Source organism: Arvicanthis niloticus, chromosome 4 (genome assembly GCF_011762505.2).
Source record: "Arvicanthis niloticus isolate mArvNil1 chromosome 4, mArvNil1.pat.X, whole genome shotgun sequence".
In the NCBI taxonomy this organism is placed as follows: domain Eukaryota; kingdom Metazoa; phylum Chordata; class Mammalia; order Rodentia; family Muridae; genus Arvicanthis; species Arvicanthis niloticus.
In genome coordinates, this window is record NC_047661.1 from 110,307,658 (window position 1) to 110,320,242 (window position 12,585).

The 12,585-nt window shown below is 39.5% G+C and overlaps 1 protein-coding gene across 6 annotated transcripts in view; it reads right to left on the minus strand.

Moving 5' to 3' along the window:
- Positions 1-12,585, minus strand: part of Tet2 (tet methylcytosine dioxygenase 2) — a 71,912-nt gene that overhangs the window by 17,970 nt on the left and 41,357 nt on the right. For all 6 annotated transcript variants that reach the window (XM_076933268.1, XM_076933270.1, XM_076933271.1 and 3 more), the window contains one exon: positions 37-3,290. In XM_076933268.1, coding sequence (XP_076789383.1) covers positions 37-3,244 — 3,208 coding nt within the window. In that variant the 5' untranslated portion in view covers positions 3,245-3,290. The remainder of the gene's footprint in view (positions 1-36; positions 3,291-12,585) is intronic.

Below are 12,585 nucleotides of genomic sequence, written 5' to 3' on the forward strand. Positions count from 1 at the left end.
TCTGGCAAACACCATGTGCTTTAGTATGTTACTTACACTGACTTGGATTTCTGCATGCTTCACAGTTGATATTCTTGTCAGGTGTATCTGATGTGGAAGGTGATTCTGAAACATCGTGGAGAACAGAAGAATCTCCTCTTTTGGTCTTTTCTGAATGAGTTGCTTGTGGCTCTGCAGCTGGGCTGTGGTTCTCAGATTCTGCAGCATGGATATTTGTAGATGTTTCTACTGTCACATGTTTCTGTGGCTTAAGAGTCAGTGACTTATAGTCACAGAGTGACTTGGGCTGAAATTGCTTCAGATGCTGCTCCAAGGTCTCAATGATGCTCTTTGGCTTCCCATTATCACAGCTTAGTGAGGGGATGTCTTGCTTTATCCTTTTGGACATATTTCCTTGTGGCGCTGACATGCGGCGTTTATAGGAAGAGGGTTTGGATCCAGGCTCAATCTCAATTGGCCTATGCATCTGATTATGACAAGACTCAGACTGGGATTGCTGTACTTGCTGCTGTTCTTGCTTCTGTAAGAGAAGCCACCTTAAGGCAGCATGCTTCTGAGTGTCCTTCTGAGGAGGGGTCTGTGTGTGACTTCCTCCTTGTTCGGGCACAGGGAGTGCCTTTGCTTGATTATGCACCAAATACTTCTGATGAGCTCCTTCAGCTAGTGGTGCTGAGGACTCATCCTGGTTTCTGCCTTTAAGGCCCTGTAGAGATGAAGTTTGTTGAGGCTTCTGCTCTTGTTCTTGAAAGCACCTGTGATGAACGTCCTGATTTGGGGTCACATTATTTGGAAAACACTGCATGTTCTGCAAGTTTGTGGTCTTATTTCCAAGTTTGGTATGTAGAGTTTGTTCTCTACTCTCAGAAGCTGGGTGTGTATCATTTGAACAGTGAATCTGTAATTTGCGCGAATCTGGTGTTAAGATCATATAAGGAATATTACTATTTACATTCTGTACTTGCTTCAACAACCCCCCCTGGGCATTGTGAGTTTGGAAATCTCTTGATTCTGAACACTGATTTTCACCACAAAAGCTTTCTTCCACTTTAATCTGGCCAAAGCATGAGCTTTCTCTTTGCTTATCACTGGCACCTCGAAGATGAGAGAAAGTGTGAGGCATTTGTTCTTTATTCTTCCTCTGTAATTGCTGCTGCTGCTGGCAGATTTGAGGGAAATCTGAGTTCTGGGATGCTTGTGTTTGTGCTGCCTGCTTCTGTTGTAAAAAGCTTGAAAATAGTTGAGTCTCTGTGGCCTGTTGACTCAACTGCTTATCAGTGGAGGGATTTACTCTTTGCTGGAAATGATACTGAGAACCTCTAGGTACCTGCCTGTGAGCCTCAGGTGACAGGTGAGCCTCAGGTGACAGATTTGTCCTGGAAATGCATTCCTGGTATGAAGTTTTCTGGAACTGTAGATGTTGGTCCCCCATACCTGGAGAGGGTCCTTGATTCATTTCTACTTGGTACATTTGTGACTTGCACTCTGGCTGAGCTGTTTTCTGGATGTAAGGTAGCCTTTGGAATCCTGCTGGCATGTTTCCAGTGAACATCTGATTGGCAGGGCTGGTCTGAGAGTGAGGGACTGGGTACGTCGATGTATCCCTGCATTTTGTCTGATGGAGTGCTTCACGAAAATGAGATGCCTTCAGTTCTATCCAGCCAGGTCCTGCCAGTACAGAGTCTTGAGTTTGTCCCCTGTTAGCATTCTTCAGAATTTCTCGCTCCCTATGTCCCATCGGATATTGGCCATGTTCTTGTAAATCTCCTCTGTGGCCATGATTTGGCAGGTAATACATGGGATGTTCTGACATTTTTTTTGTTTTTTCAGAGTACTGGGGGACACAATCATTTTGATGCTGTTCTGTAAGCATCAAGGGGGGGTTGGGTGTATGTACAGATTGATTCAGACTCTGGCTAGATGATGTCTTAGGTTGATGTTCTATTTTCTCTTCCCTTAAAGGAGTTAGGTTACTTTGGTTGGGGTAGTGATGGTGTTCTTCCAAAGCTACATTCAGAGCACCTTTTCCTTCTGAAGGAAGCTGAAGAACAGGACGGGGTGCAAGAAGTGATTGTGATGATGAGGTCATGGGAGTGGCAGAAATGGAATCTTTAGGGAACATTGAGCTTTGCCTGAAGTAAGCACCATTGGTTTCCTTTTGCTTTAAATACTGCTCAGAGCTGCCATGAGAAGCGTGCACATCACTGTGGGAACTAGGATAGTATTCTTCAGCAAACAGCTTCATGTTTCCTTGCATGGTTTTGTTTTCTGCATGAGACGGGCCTATCTCCCAAACTGACTTTTGTTGGTGTTCTGCTTTCTGAGAAGGACAGGTACCTAGCACTCCAGCTGGTTTACTGGCATTATCAGCATCACAGGCCTCAGTCACCATTGCAGCTGGCTCTGGAGGCAGCTGGGAGCTTGAGGTCTGCGAGAAATTGATCTGTGCTGAGGTAAGCGATGGTTGAGTGATCTCATGGGACAACTCGCTAGCAGCATGACTGCTAAGGGTGTTTACATGAGATGTGGTATTCTGCACGGTAATGGAAACACAATCTGGATAACACTGTGTTTTTTCCAGGAGTTCACCATGTGTGTTTTCCACAGAAGGGGCAGAAACTGTAGCACCATTAGGCATTAGCACAGCCTTGTTTTTAAGCAATATAATGTTCCTGCTGCCATTTTCCCCTTCCTGCTCCTTAGGAATCTGAAACTCTGTGTTTTCAACTCCATTGTAGTTCTGTGTTGGGATAGCATCTATGTCTGCAACTGCACTTTCCTGGGCTACGGAGGTCACAGGCTCTCTGTTATCACTCAGACCCGTGACATTTGGCTGACTGCTGCTTTTACCTGGGCTTCTTTCTTGGCTCTCCCTGAAGTTATTACTTTCTCCCTTAGCTTTTTGGTCTAGTTTCAATTTCAGATGGAGCCCAGAGAGAGATGGTTCACTGACTGTGCGCTTTATCCCTCCATTTTGTTGCAAGCACCTGGAATACCCTCTGCCTTCATATATGAAGTCTGGACTCTCATGACTGCTCTGGCGGCCTTTCATGTAGGGTGTTCCATAATAGCTTTGGAGAGACTGCCACTTGGTGTCTCCATCTACTTCTGGATGAGGTCTCTCTGCTAACGGGCTTCCATTCTGGAGTTTGACAGCCTGAGGTTCCGTATGGCTGATGGGAGGTGATGCTATCAGGAATGGACTCGGTCCGGTACCCTCAGTATGGGTGGTTCTGTCCTGTTCCATCAGGCTTGCTTCAGGGCCATCCACAAGGCTCCCCTTTCGATGAATCCTAAAGACACAGAAACAAAAATTCAACAGCATGACAATAACATTAATACCTAGATATAAAGCAATCAGATGCTCGTTTTAGCAGACAGCTAATTTAGCTGATTTAGCAGACAGCTACATCTTCCTAGCATGGAGAAAAGGAACAATGGAATAAATCCCAGCTATTTATACCTCCTCAGTAACTAGTATCAGAGAAAAATCATTCTTTAGCCTTTGCTGAGCTGTCATGCTGCTTTCTGTGTGTCCCTGGAATCATCTCCATTAACACTGCACCAGCTCTCTTACCTCATAATCCTCATAACAGCTTTTTGAAACTGTATCTTCCCTATTATTCAGTTTAGAGTCTAGCAATAATATTCATGTTTATTATTCAGTTTATTTGTACAAATGTACTTACATATGTACACACCTAAAGAATAAAAATGTTTAAATCATAATACTTCTTCATTCATCTAGTTATTCTTTGTCCCACTACTTATTTTAAGGTATTTATATAGGGAGGGGTGCTCTTTTCTGTCTGGACTAAAACAGTATTGTTAGATTAGTACTTACTTTTAGACAAGGCAAATGAAGCAGAAGAATATAGAGATGCTGAAAAGCAGCACTAAAGTCAGACTTACCAGGACATGGAGTTTTACACCTTTAAGTTCAACATAGGCAGGAGGATCTGAGTTCTATGACAGCTTGGTCTATATAATGAGTTCCAGGCCAACTAGAGTTATATAGTAAGACCCTGCCTCAATAACACTGTGTACGCTGGTCAATGAAGAGAACTGAAATGCTGTCATAGTTTCTAAAGATGTAGTAAAGTAGCCAAAAAAACAAAACCAAGTATAGCTTTAAAATCTAAAAGCAATCAGAAGCTTAAAATGCTATAGGCAAGAGAGGTGAAAGTGAGAAAATACAGGGCACAGGTGATGTTCAGAAAAAGGAGGCAATGGCATCTGGGGACCCCAGATGTCTCTTTAGTGCTCGCCTGGATCCTCTATCTGCTAACACTCTTTTCTACATCTACATGGTGGAACTCTGTCCCAACAATTACATATCTTATTGATGAACTTTACATGGTTTCTAAACTGAAAAAAGCAGCTGAGGAGCACCAAGGAGAACGGCTCAATTAATTGCCTTTATACCTTTAATTATGAGCATTACTTAATAAAATTTAAAACTGATTCTTCCTACTAGACAAAAGTGATGTCTTTTTCTATGTGGTTTACCTCCTTCCAAACAAATTTGAAATGAGAGGAGATTGACATCATACCCAACACATTAGACATTAATAGAATCCTAATACTCCACAGAAAGATGGGAGCAGAACAATCAGGAGGCCAAGGTTGTTCTCAGTGGCACAGTGAATTTAGTAACAACCAGGCTCAGAAAAAATTTAATACATTATGTTAACTGACGTTTAAAAAGGTACATTTAATTTCACTTTTTGAAATTTAAGCTTCCACGTCATGTAGCATCATATTTTTATGGATAGTTCTTGATTTGATTAGTAAGGAAATAGGGAGAAAGAGTTGGGGGGAGGGAAGAGAAAGGAAAATTTAAAAGGACGCATTCCTTTGGCAACTGCACATCCAATACACATGTCTTTTTTTGTTTACAGCTACATACATGTGTACATGTCTGATGTTAAAAGGGTTGCAGGCATTGTATATATACAGCGTTGTCCTACCTAATTGAAGTATTAAATAAATTCAAGACATTACTATGATCTACTCCACATAACATATTTTTAAGGGCCAAAGTAAAAAATTATAATAGCTGAAGCTCAAAAATATCTTAAGCAACCTGACATGATGGCACATTCCTTCAACCCCAGCGCCAAGGAGGTAGACTCAGGCAGATATGGTCTACAAAGGTCAGCCAGGGCTGTAACAAAGAAACAAACCTTTAAGTATTATAGTAGCTCTTAAGAAATAGGTAACAAAATGAAATTTAGTGTGGAAATAAAAAAGAATTACAGAGAAACCCTGCCTCAGGAAAAGAAAAAAAAGAAAAATATTGCCTTTGGCTTTCCTATGTCCCAAGTCATACCTTTTGCATAATGTTATAGGATTCTGTACCTATCTGAAAAGTACTTTCAATTATGCAGGCTTTGGCCTTATTTCTAGTGGAGAATGAAGATGGTGCCATACTATCGTTAGTGGGTTCACAGAGGTTTGTTGTTTTTCCTAAAGCTGACATAAAGTCATGGTTGTTTAAGACAGGAAGAATCTTTGGGTTGCATTTGAGATATTTACCTAATATTATTTTTCAAATTTAAATGACCGTAAAACAAGGATCCATTTTCAAATAACTATAAACTTTGGCTGGAGTTATTTTTACATGGTTTTCCTCAGTCCACTTCCTATTACTAATAGGATAGGGTTGGGCAGGTTAGAGGCTTATTTTGGCTCTTTATTCTCAAGTGGAACAGACTTCCTGTTTTTTATATCTGAAGGTGGTGCAAGCCATGATGGCAGAGACAGTAGGTGTGTGTGTGTGTGTAACTTGCCCTCTTTTTATGAAGCCTCCATTCCTAAACACTTGAGTTGAACCCCAAGGCCCTGCAAGTTGTCATTTGATCCACTTCACATAAGGTGAGGATCCCACCCTATGATCAATTTTAATCACTTCTGGATACACACTGGATACTAAAAATACCAAGTCCCTATCAAGTCCTTACTGAAGATTAAATTTCAACCACATTTTACAGGGTGAAAAATTTCCCAGTTGAAAATAGCAGGCTTTATTTATTATCTGCTCTTAGAAGTGAATGACCAGAATACTTAATTTATGAAATTAGACACTTCTAAAGTAATGCAATTACTGGAGATTTATAGATGGTACCATCATTTATTTATTATGTTTGTTTGCTATGAAGAAAGTTGTCATTTGAACTAAGAAGGAATGTTATAGTCAGAAACATTTGAAGTAGAACCTCTCTGGAGCTCAGTTATACCTAGCTTACATATAGGCCAAAGGTCTCTTGGGAAACCTGGAAAGTCTGACTAGTTGAGCTTCCTATGGATGCTTCAGATCTTACATAGTAACAGCTATACAAAAAAAAAAAAAAAAAACCAACCTATTTTAAACATATTATACTTAAGACTCATGGCTAACTGTAAGCTATTGAAGTCCCTCATAAATGTTAGGACTTAATACCTAGGGCTACTGAAAAATTAACAAATGAATCTGTTAGTTTGGAAATCTAAACTAGATTAATCTGTTAGTTTGGTAGAGCTCCCTGAGGCTCACATATTTTGGTAGTCATTTTGGCAGTCAGAATTGAGCTGATAAAGAGTTCAGAATCACAGAATGGCATTTTACCTTTAAAGACTGCAAGGTCTTTAAAATGGCATTCAAATGAGATGCCATGTGACCATAATCACCCTAAAGATGTATGAAGCATGTCAGAGAAGCAGGAAGGACCTCATTGTTCTACCTGCTGTACATATGTGAATACTGAGAAACTGGCTCCGGCTGGGGACATGGAGATTTTTTTACCTTAAATTCCTACTATGCCCTTATCAGTAGACTTCTTATCAATATGCAGTGTCTGGAACTGGACTTAGAAACAGTTCTTACCTGCCATGTGGGTGCAGTTTGATACATGTCTATGGACCTTTGGTTATTAACAGGATTTAGGCCATTTAGTTATCTTTAACCAGGGCACAATTTCCTCACGTGGCTTGAAATAAACAGCTAGCACTTTTTGCAGACACCAAACTCAGGCTCTATTGATGATGCCAAAAAGTGCTTACTGATAGGAGCTTGGTATAGTAAGTGACTTTGCCAGAGCCTGACCAATACAGATGTAGGTGTACACAGCCAAACATTGAACTGAGCTCAAAGACCCCAATGGGGGGAGGGGGGTTAGGGCAAGGACTGTAGGAGTTGAAGGGGTCTACAATCCGATAGGAAGAATAACCAGACCCAAAGATCCTAGGGACTAAACCACCAACCAAAGGGTATACATGGGGGGACCCATGGATTCAACTGGATATGTAGCAGAGGATGGCCTTAGCGGGCATCAATGGGAGGGGAGCCCCTTGGTTATGTGGAGGCTCAATGCCCCAGGGTAGGGGAATGCTAGGGCACTGAGGCAGAAGTGGGTGGGCAGGTAGGGGAACACCCTCATAGAGGCAGGAGGAGGAGGGAGGAGATAGGGGACCTGTGAAGTTCCTGTAGAAGTATTCTGACAGTTTGTTGAACTTAAGATCCCCCCCCCCCCCCGCCTCACTGTAATTGCAAGCATTACAAGTGTGAACCATTGTACTGACTGCTGCTCATTCCCTAAAACACAAACAAATACAAGGTTGGGCTGAAAATTTCTGATAAATTACTATTCACAGGCTGGAGAGATGGCTTAGCAGTTAAGAGCACCAGCTGTTCTTCCAGGCTGGGGGGTTTAATTCCTAGCACCCACATGTCAGGTAAAAACTGTTTCTAAGTCCAGTTCTGGACAAACATGTAGGCCAATGTACATTAAAAAAATATAGGTTCACTTAAATGGCAGCTGAGAGCTGACATAATTTAGAACCCACTATCTATGTTTTTATTTGTACCTGTAGCCTAATATTCCTCACAATGCCTGGCTGTCTGAGGAACCATAAGTAGTGGTTATATCAACTATACATATACCCTTTTGTTGTTGGAAAGTTTAAGGGTAAAATTATAAGAAGAAACGTGCCAGCATTCCATGATATCAGCTATTGGCACAGACTAACCATTGCTGACTGTGTCAGAGATTTACAAAACATTGTTTATTCCTTTAATCCTGGCACTCAAGAAGCAGAGGCAGGTGGGTCTGAGGTGAGTGAGGCCACCCTTGTCTACAATGAGTACCAGGACAGCCAGGGCTATGCATAGAAATCTAATCTCAAAAAAAGTATCTTAATTGAAAATACATCCCTTGATTGACAGCTAGCATTTAACAAGACAGGTTTAAGTCACAGCTCTCCTATGAGTTTAATTTTGTGCTTTCTCCTGCCTGTGACAATAATTATAAATTCAAGTCACATCAACAGCATCTGTGAAACAATTACTGCACAGAGGGCTGAGTCTGCAGTCTAATCCATCATAATTATGACAGTCCTCTTTCAAGACACTATGATGCATGACTTAAAAATAGCACATTAGCGTGCAAACGGATCAGCATCTCATTTCACCAATGTGCATTTAGCGCTGTAATGTAGCCCAGCACCATTTGACTTTCTCTGAATCACTCAGATGATAGCCGTACCTTTCACCATAGAAAACTGCAGATGATGCTCAAAAATTGTTTGTTTTTTTGGCTTACTGGTTTTGTACAGTGGTATGTCTTTTCCAGCTAAGTAAAAATACACTTATACAATAAGGCAGAAATTTTTCCTATAAATACTCCTTTCACTATACACTAATAACACACGCAGTGAATGTTTGTGTGTGAATTTATTCAGCTTAATAGAGACAAATACCTATAGCTGCTTATGGGTAGGAAATTTATCTACTAAAGTCCATGTCCAAGCATCAATTTTAGGGGATCATTATTTCCTCTTGACCTTATTTTTTTAATTTTTGGTTTTGAGACACTTTCTCTGTAGTCCTAGCTGTCTTGGAGTTCACTCTGCAGACTAGGCTGGCCTTGAACTTAGAAATCTGCCTGCTTTTGCATGTGCTGGGATTAAAAGCATGTACTCCCATTGCCCAGTTGGCTAGAAATGATCTCGTGGCATAGAGAAAAGTTGAGAAAGCACATATAGCAATAATCTCCTGAGCAATTACCAAAATGGGACACCATGTCATGTCATTATGTCTACCATACATTTATTTTAGGATATGTGCAGTGATCCATTGTAATGATAAATTGCCATCATCCCAGAATTGAGAGATCTAAAGCTCAAGGACATCCTGGATTATCTAGTAAGCTCCCATCTCAAAGTGTACAGGACAGTGGACATCATTATGCATTGTTGTGTCCTTGAAGACAAGGTTCCTGTGACCAAAACGCTGCTTTTGAATTCTTATATTCTAAATCTACCAGCAAAACTGTCAATCACTATAGATGGAGAAACCAAGATATTCCATGACAAAACCAAATTTACAATCTTTCCACAAATCCAGCCCTACAAAGGATGATAGATGGAAAACAAGGAGGGAAACTACAACCTAGAAAAAGCAAGAAAGTAATCTTCCAACAAACCCAAGATAGTTACACAAACATAATTCCACCTCTAACAATAACAGGAAGCCACAATTGTTTTTCCTTAATCTCTTAAAATCAATGAACTCAATTCCAATAAAAAGATGTAGCCTAATAGTCTTGATAGGTAGTAAACAGGATCCACAATTTTGCTGCAGGAAACACACCTCAGTGACAAAGACAGACACTATCTCAGAGTAAAAGGCTGCAAAACAATTTTCTAAGCAAATTGTCCCAAGAAACAAGCTGGATTAGCCATTCTAATATCAAATAAAATAAACTTCCAACCAAAAGTTAACAAAATTAAGGAAGGATACTTCATACTGGTCAAAGGAAAAAAAAATCTACCAATTCTGAATATCTATGCTCCAAATGCATGGGCACCCACATTCATAAAAGAAACTTTAGGGCCAGAGCAAGCAGGCCTGGAGTGAGCCTCACCACCAAGAAAAAAAAAAAAACTTTACTAAAGCTCAAAGCACACATTGCACCACACAATAGTGGGAGACTTCAGCACCCCACTATCAATGGACAGATCACAGAAACAGGAACTAAACAGAGACATGGTAAAAACAGACATGATGAACCAAATGGATAGCTATTTTATCCTAAAACAAAAGAATATACCTTCTTCTCAGCACCTCATGGTCTCTAAAATAGACCATAATTGGTCACAAAACAGGCCTCAACATATACAAAAAAATTGAAATAATCCCATGCAACAAAAACAGAAAGCCCACACATACATGGAAGCTGAACACCCTACTCAATCATAACATGGTCAAGGAGGAAGTAAAGAAACTAAAGACTTATCCAAACGTATGGGACACAATGAAAGTAGTGCTAAGAGGAAAACTCATAGCTCTGAGTGCCTCCAAAAAGAAACTGAAGAGAGCATACACCTGAAACCTCTAGAAAAAGCAAAATACACTTAAGGAGTAGATGGCAGGACATAATCAAACTCAGGGCTGAAATCAACCAAGTAGAAACAAAAAGAACTATACAAAGAATCAACAAAACCAGGAGCTGGCTCTTTGAGAAAAAAGATAAATAAACCTTTAGCCAGACTATCCAGAGGGCACAGAGACAGTATCGAAATTATCAAAATCAGAACAAAGACATAACATAACAGAAATATGACATAACAGAAGACATAACAGAGACATAACAGAAACTGAGGAAATTCAAAAAAAATCATATCCGACTACAAAGCCTATACTTAACAAAAATGGAAAATCTGGATTAAAAGGACAATTTTCTAGACAGATACCAGGTACCAAAGTTAACTTAGGAGCAGATACACCATCTAAATAGTCCCTTAACCCCTAAAAGATCAGCAGTCATTAAAAGTCTTCCAGAAAGCCCAGGATATGTTTAGTGCAGAATTCTATCAGGCCTTCAAAGAAGACCATTAATACCAATACTCTTCAAACTATTCCACAAAATAGAAATAGAAAACTACCCAATTTGTTCTATAAAGCCACAATTACACTTATACCTAAACCACAGAGAACTTCAGACCAATTACTCTTATAAATACTGATGCAAATACTCACAAACAGAATCCAAGAAAACATCAAAACAATCATCCATCATGATCAAGTAGGCTTCACTCCTGAGATGCATGTATGATTCAATAATGAAATCTACCAATGTAATCCACTATATAAACAATCTTATTAGATGCTGAGAAAGTATTTGATAAAAATCAACACCCCCTTCATGGTAAGTCTTGCACAGATCAGGAATTCAAGGCCCATACCTAAACTTAGTAAAAAAAAAAAAAAAAAAAAAAAACACAATATACAGCAAACCAGTAGCCAACATCAAACTAAATGGAGAGAAACTTGAAGAAATTCCACTATCTTCAGGGACTAGACAAGGCTGCCAACTGTTTCCCTACCTATTCAATATAGTATTCTAAATCCTAGCCAGAGCAATTTAGACTACAAAGGAGGTCAAAGGGATACAAATTGAAAAGAAAAAAGTCAAAATATCACTATTTGCAGATAATAGTATACTTAAGTGACCCCCAAAATTCCAGAGAATTCCTAAACCTTATAAACTTCAGCAAAGTGGCTGGATATAAAATTAACTCAAACAAATTAGTATACTTCCTCTACTCAAAGGATAAACAGGCTGAGAAAGAAATTCCCTAATTTTTAGAAATTCCCTAATGACATTCTTAACAAGTCACAAACAATATAAAATACCTTGCTGTGACTCTAGCAAGTGAAAGATCAATATGACAAGAACTTCATATCATCTCAGAAGATGGAAAGACCTCTCATGCTCATGGATTGGCAGGATTAACATAGTAAAAATGGTCATCTTGCTGAAAGCAATCTACAGATTCAATGCAATCCCCATCAAAATTCCAACTCAATTCATAGAATTAGAAAGAGTGATTTGCAAAATCATTTGGAACAAAAAATCCAGAATATTCACAATAAAAGAACTTCTGAGGGAATCACCATTCCTGATCTCAAGCTGTATTATAGAGTGATAGTAATAAAAACTGTATGGCACTGGTACAGAGGCAGGCAAGTAGATTAATGGAATAGAATTGAAGATGCAGAAATGAACCCACATACCTATGGTCACTTGATCTTTGACAAATGAGCTAAATATATAAAATATATAAAAAACTCAAAAAGTTAGACTCCAGAAAATCAAATAATCTTATTTAAAAATGGGGTACAGAGCTAAACAAAGAATTGTCAACTGAGGAGCACTTAAACATCCTTAGTCATCAGGCAAATGAAAATCAAAACTCATTCCTCACACCAGTCAGAATGACTAAGATCAAAAACTCAGGTGACAGCAGATGCTTGCAAGGATGTGGAGAAAGAGGAACACTCCATTGTTGTATAAACTGGTACAACCACTCTGGAAATCAGCCTGGTGGTTCCTCAGAGAATTTACATAGTATATTACCTGAGGACCCAGCTATACTGGAAATATACCCAAAAGATGCTCCAACATAATAAGGACATATGCTCCACTATGTTCATGGCAGCCTTATTTATAATAGCCAGAGGATGTAAAGAACCCAATTGTCCTTCAACAGAGGAATGGATACAGAAATGTGGTACACATTGGAGTACTCAGCTATTAAAAACAATTA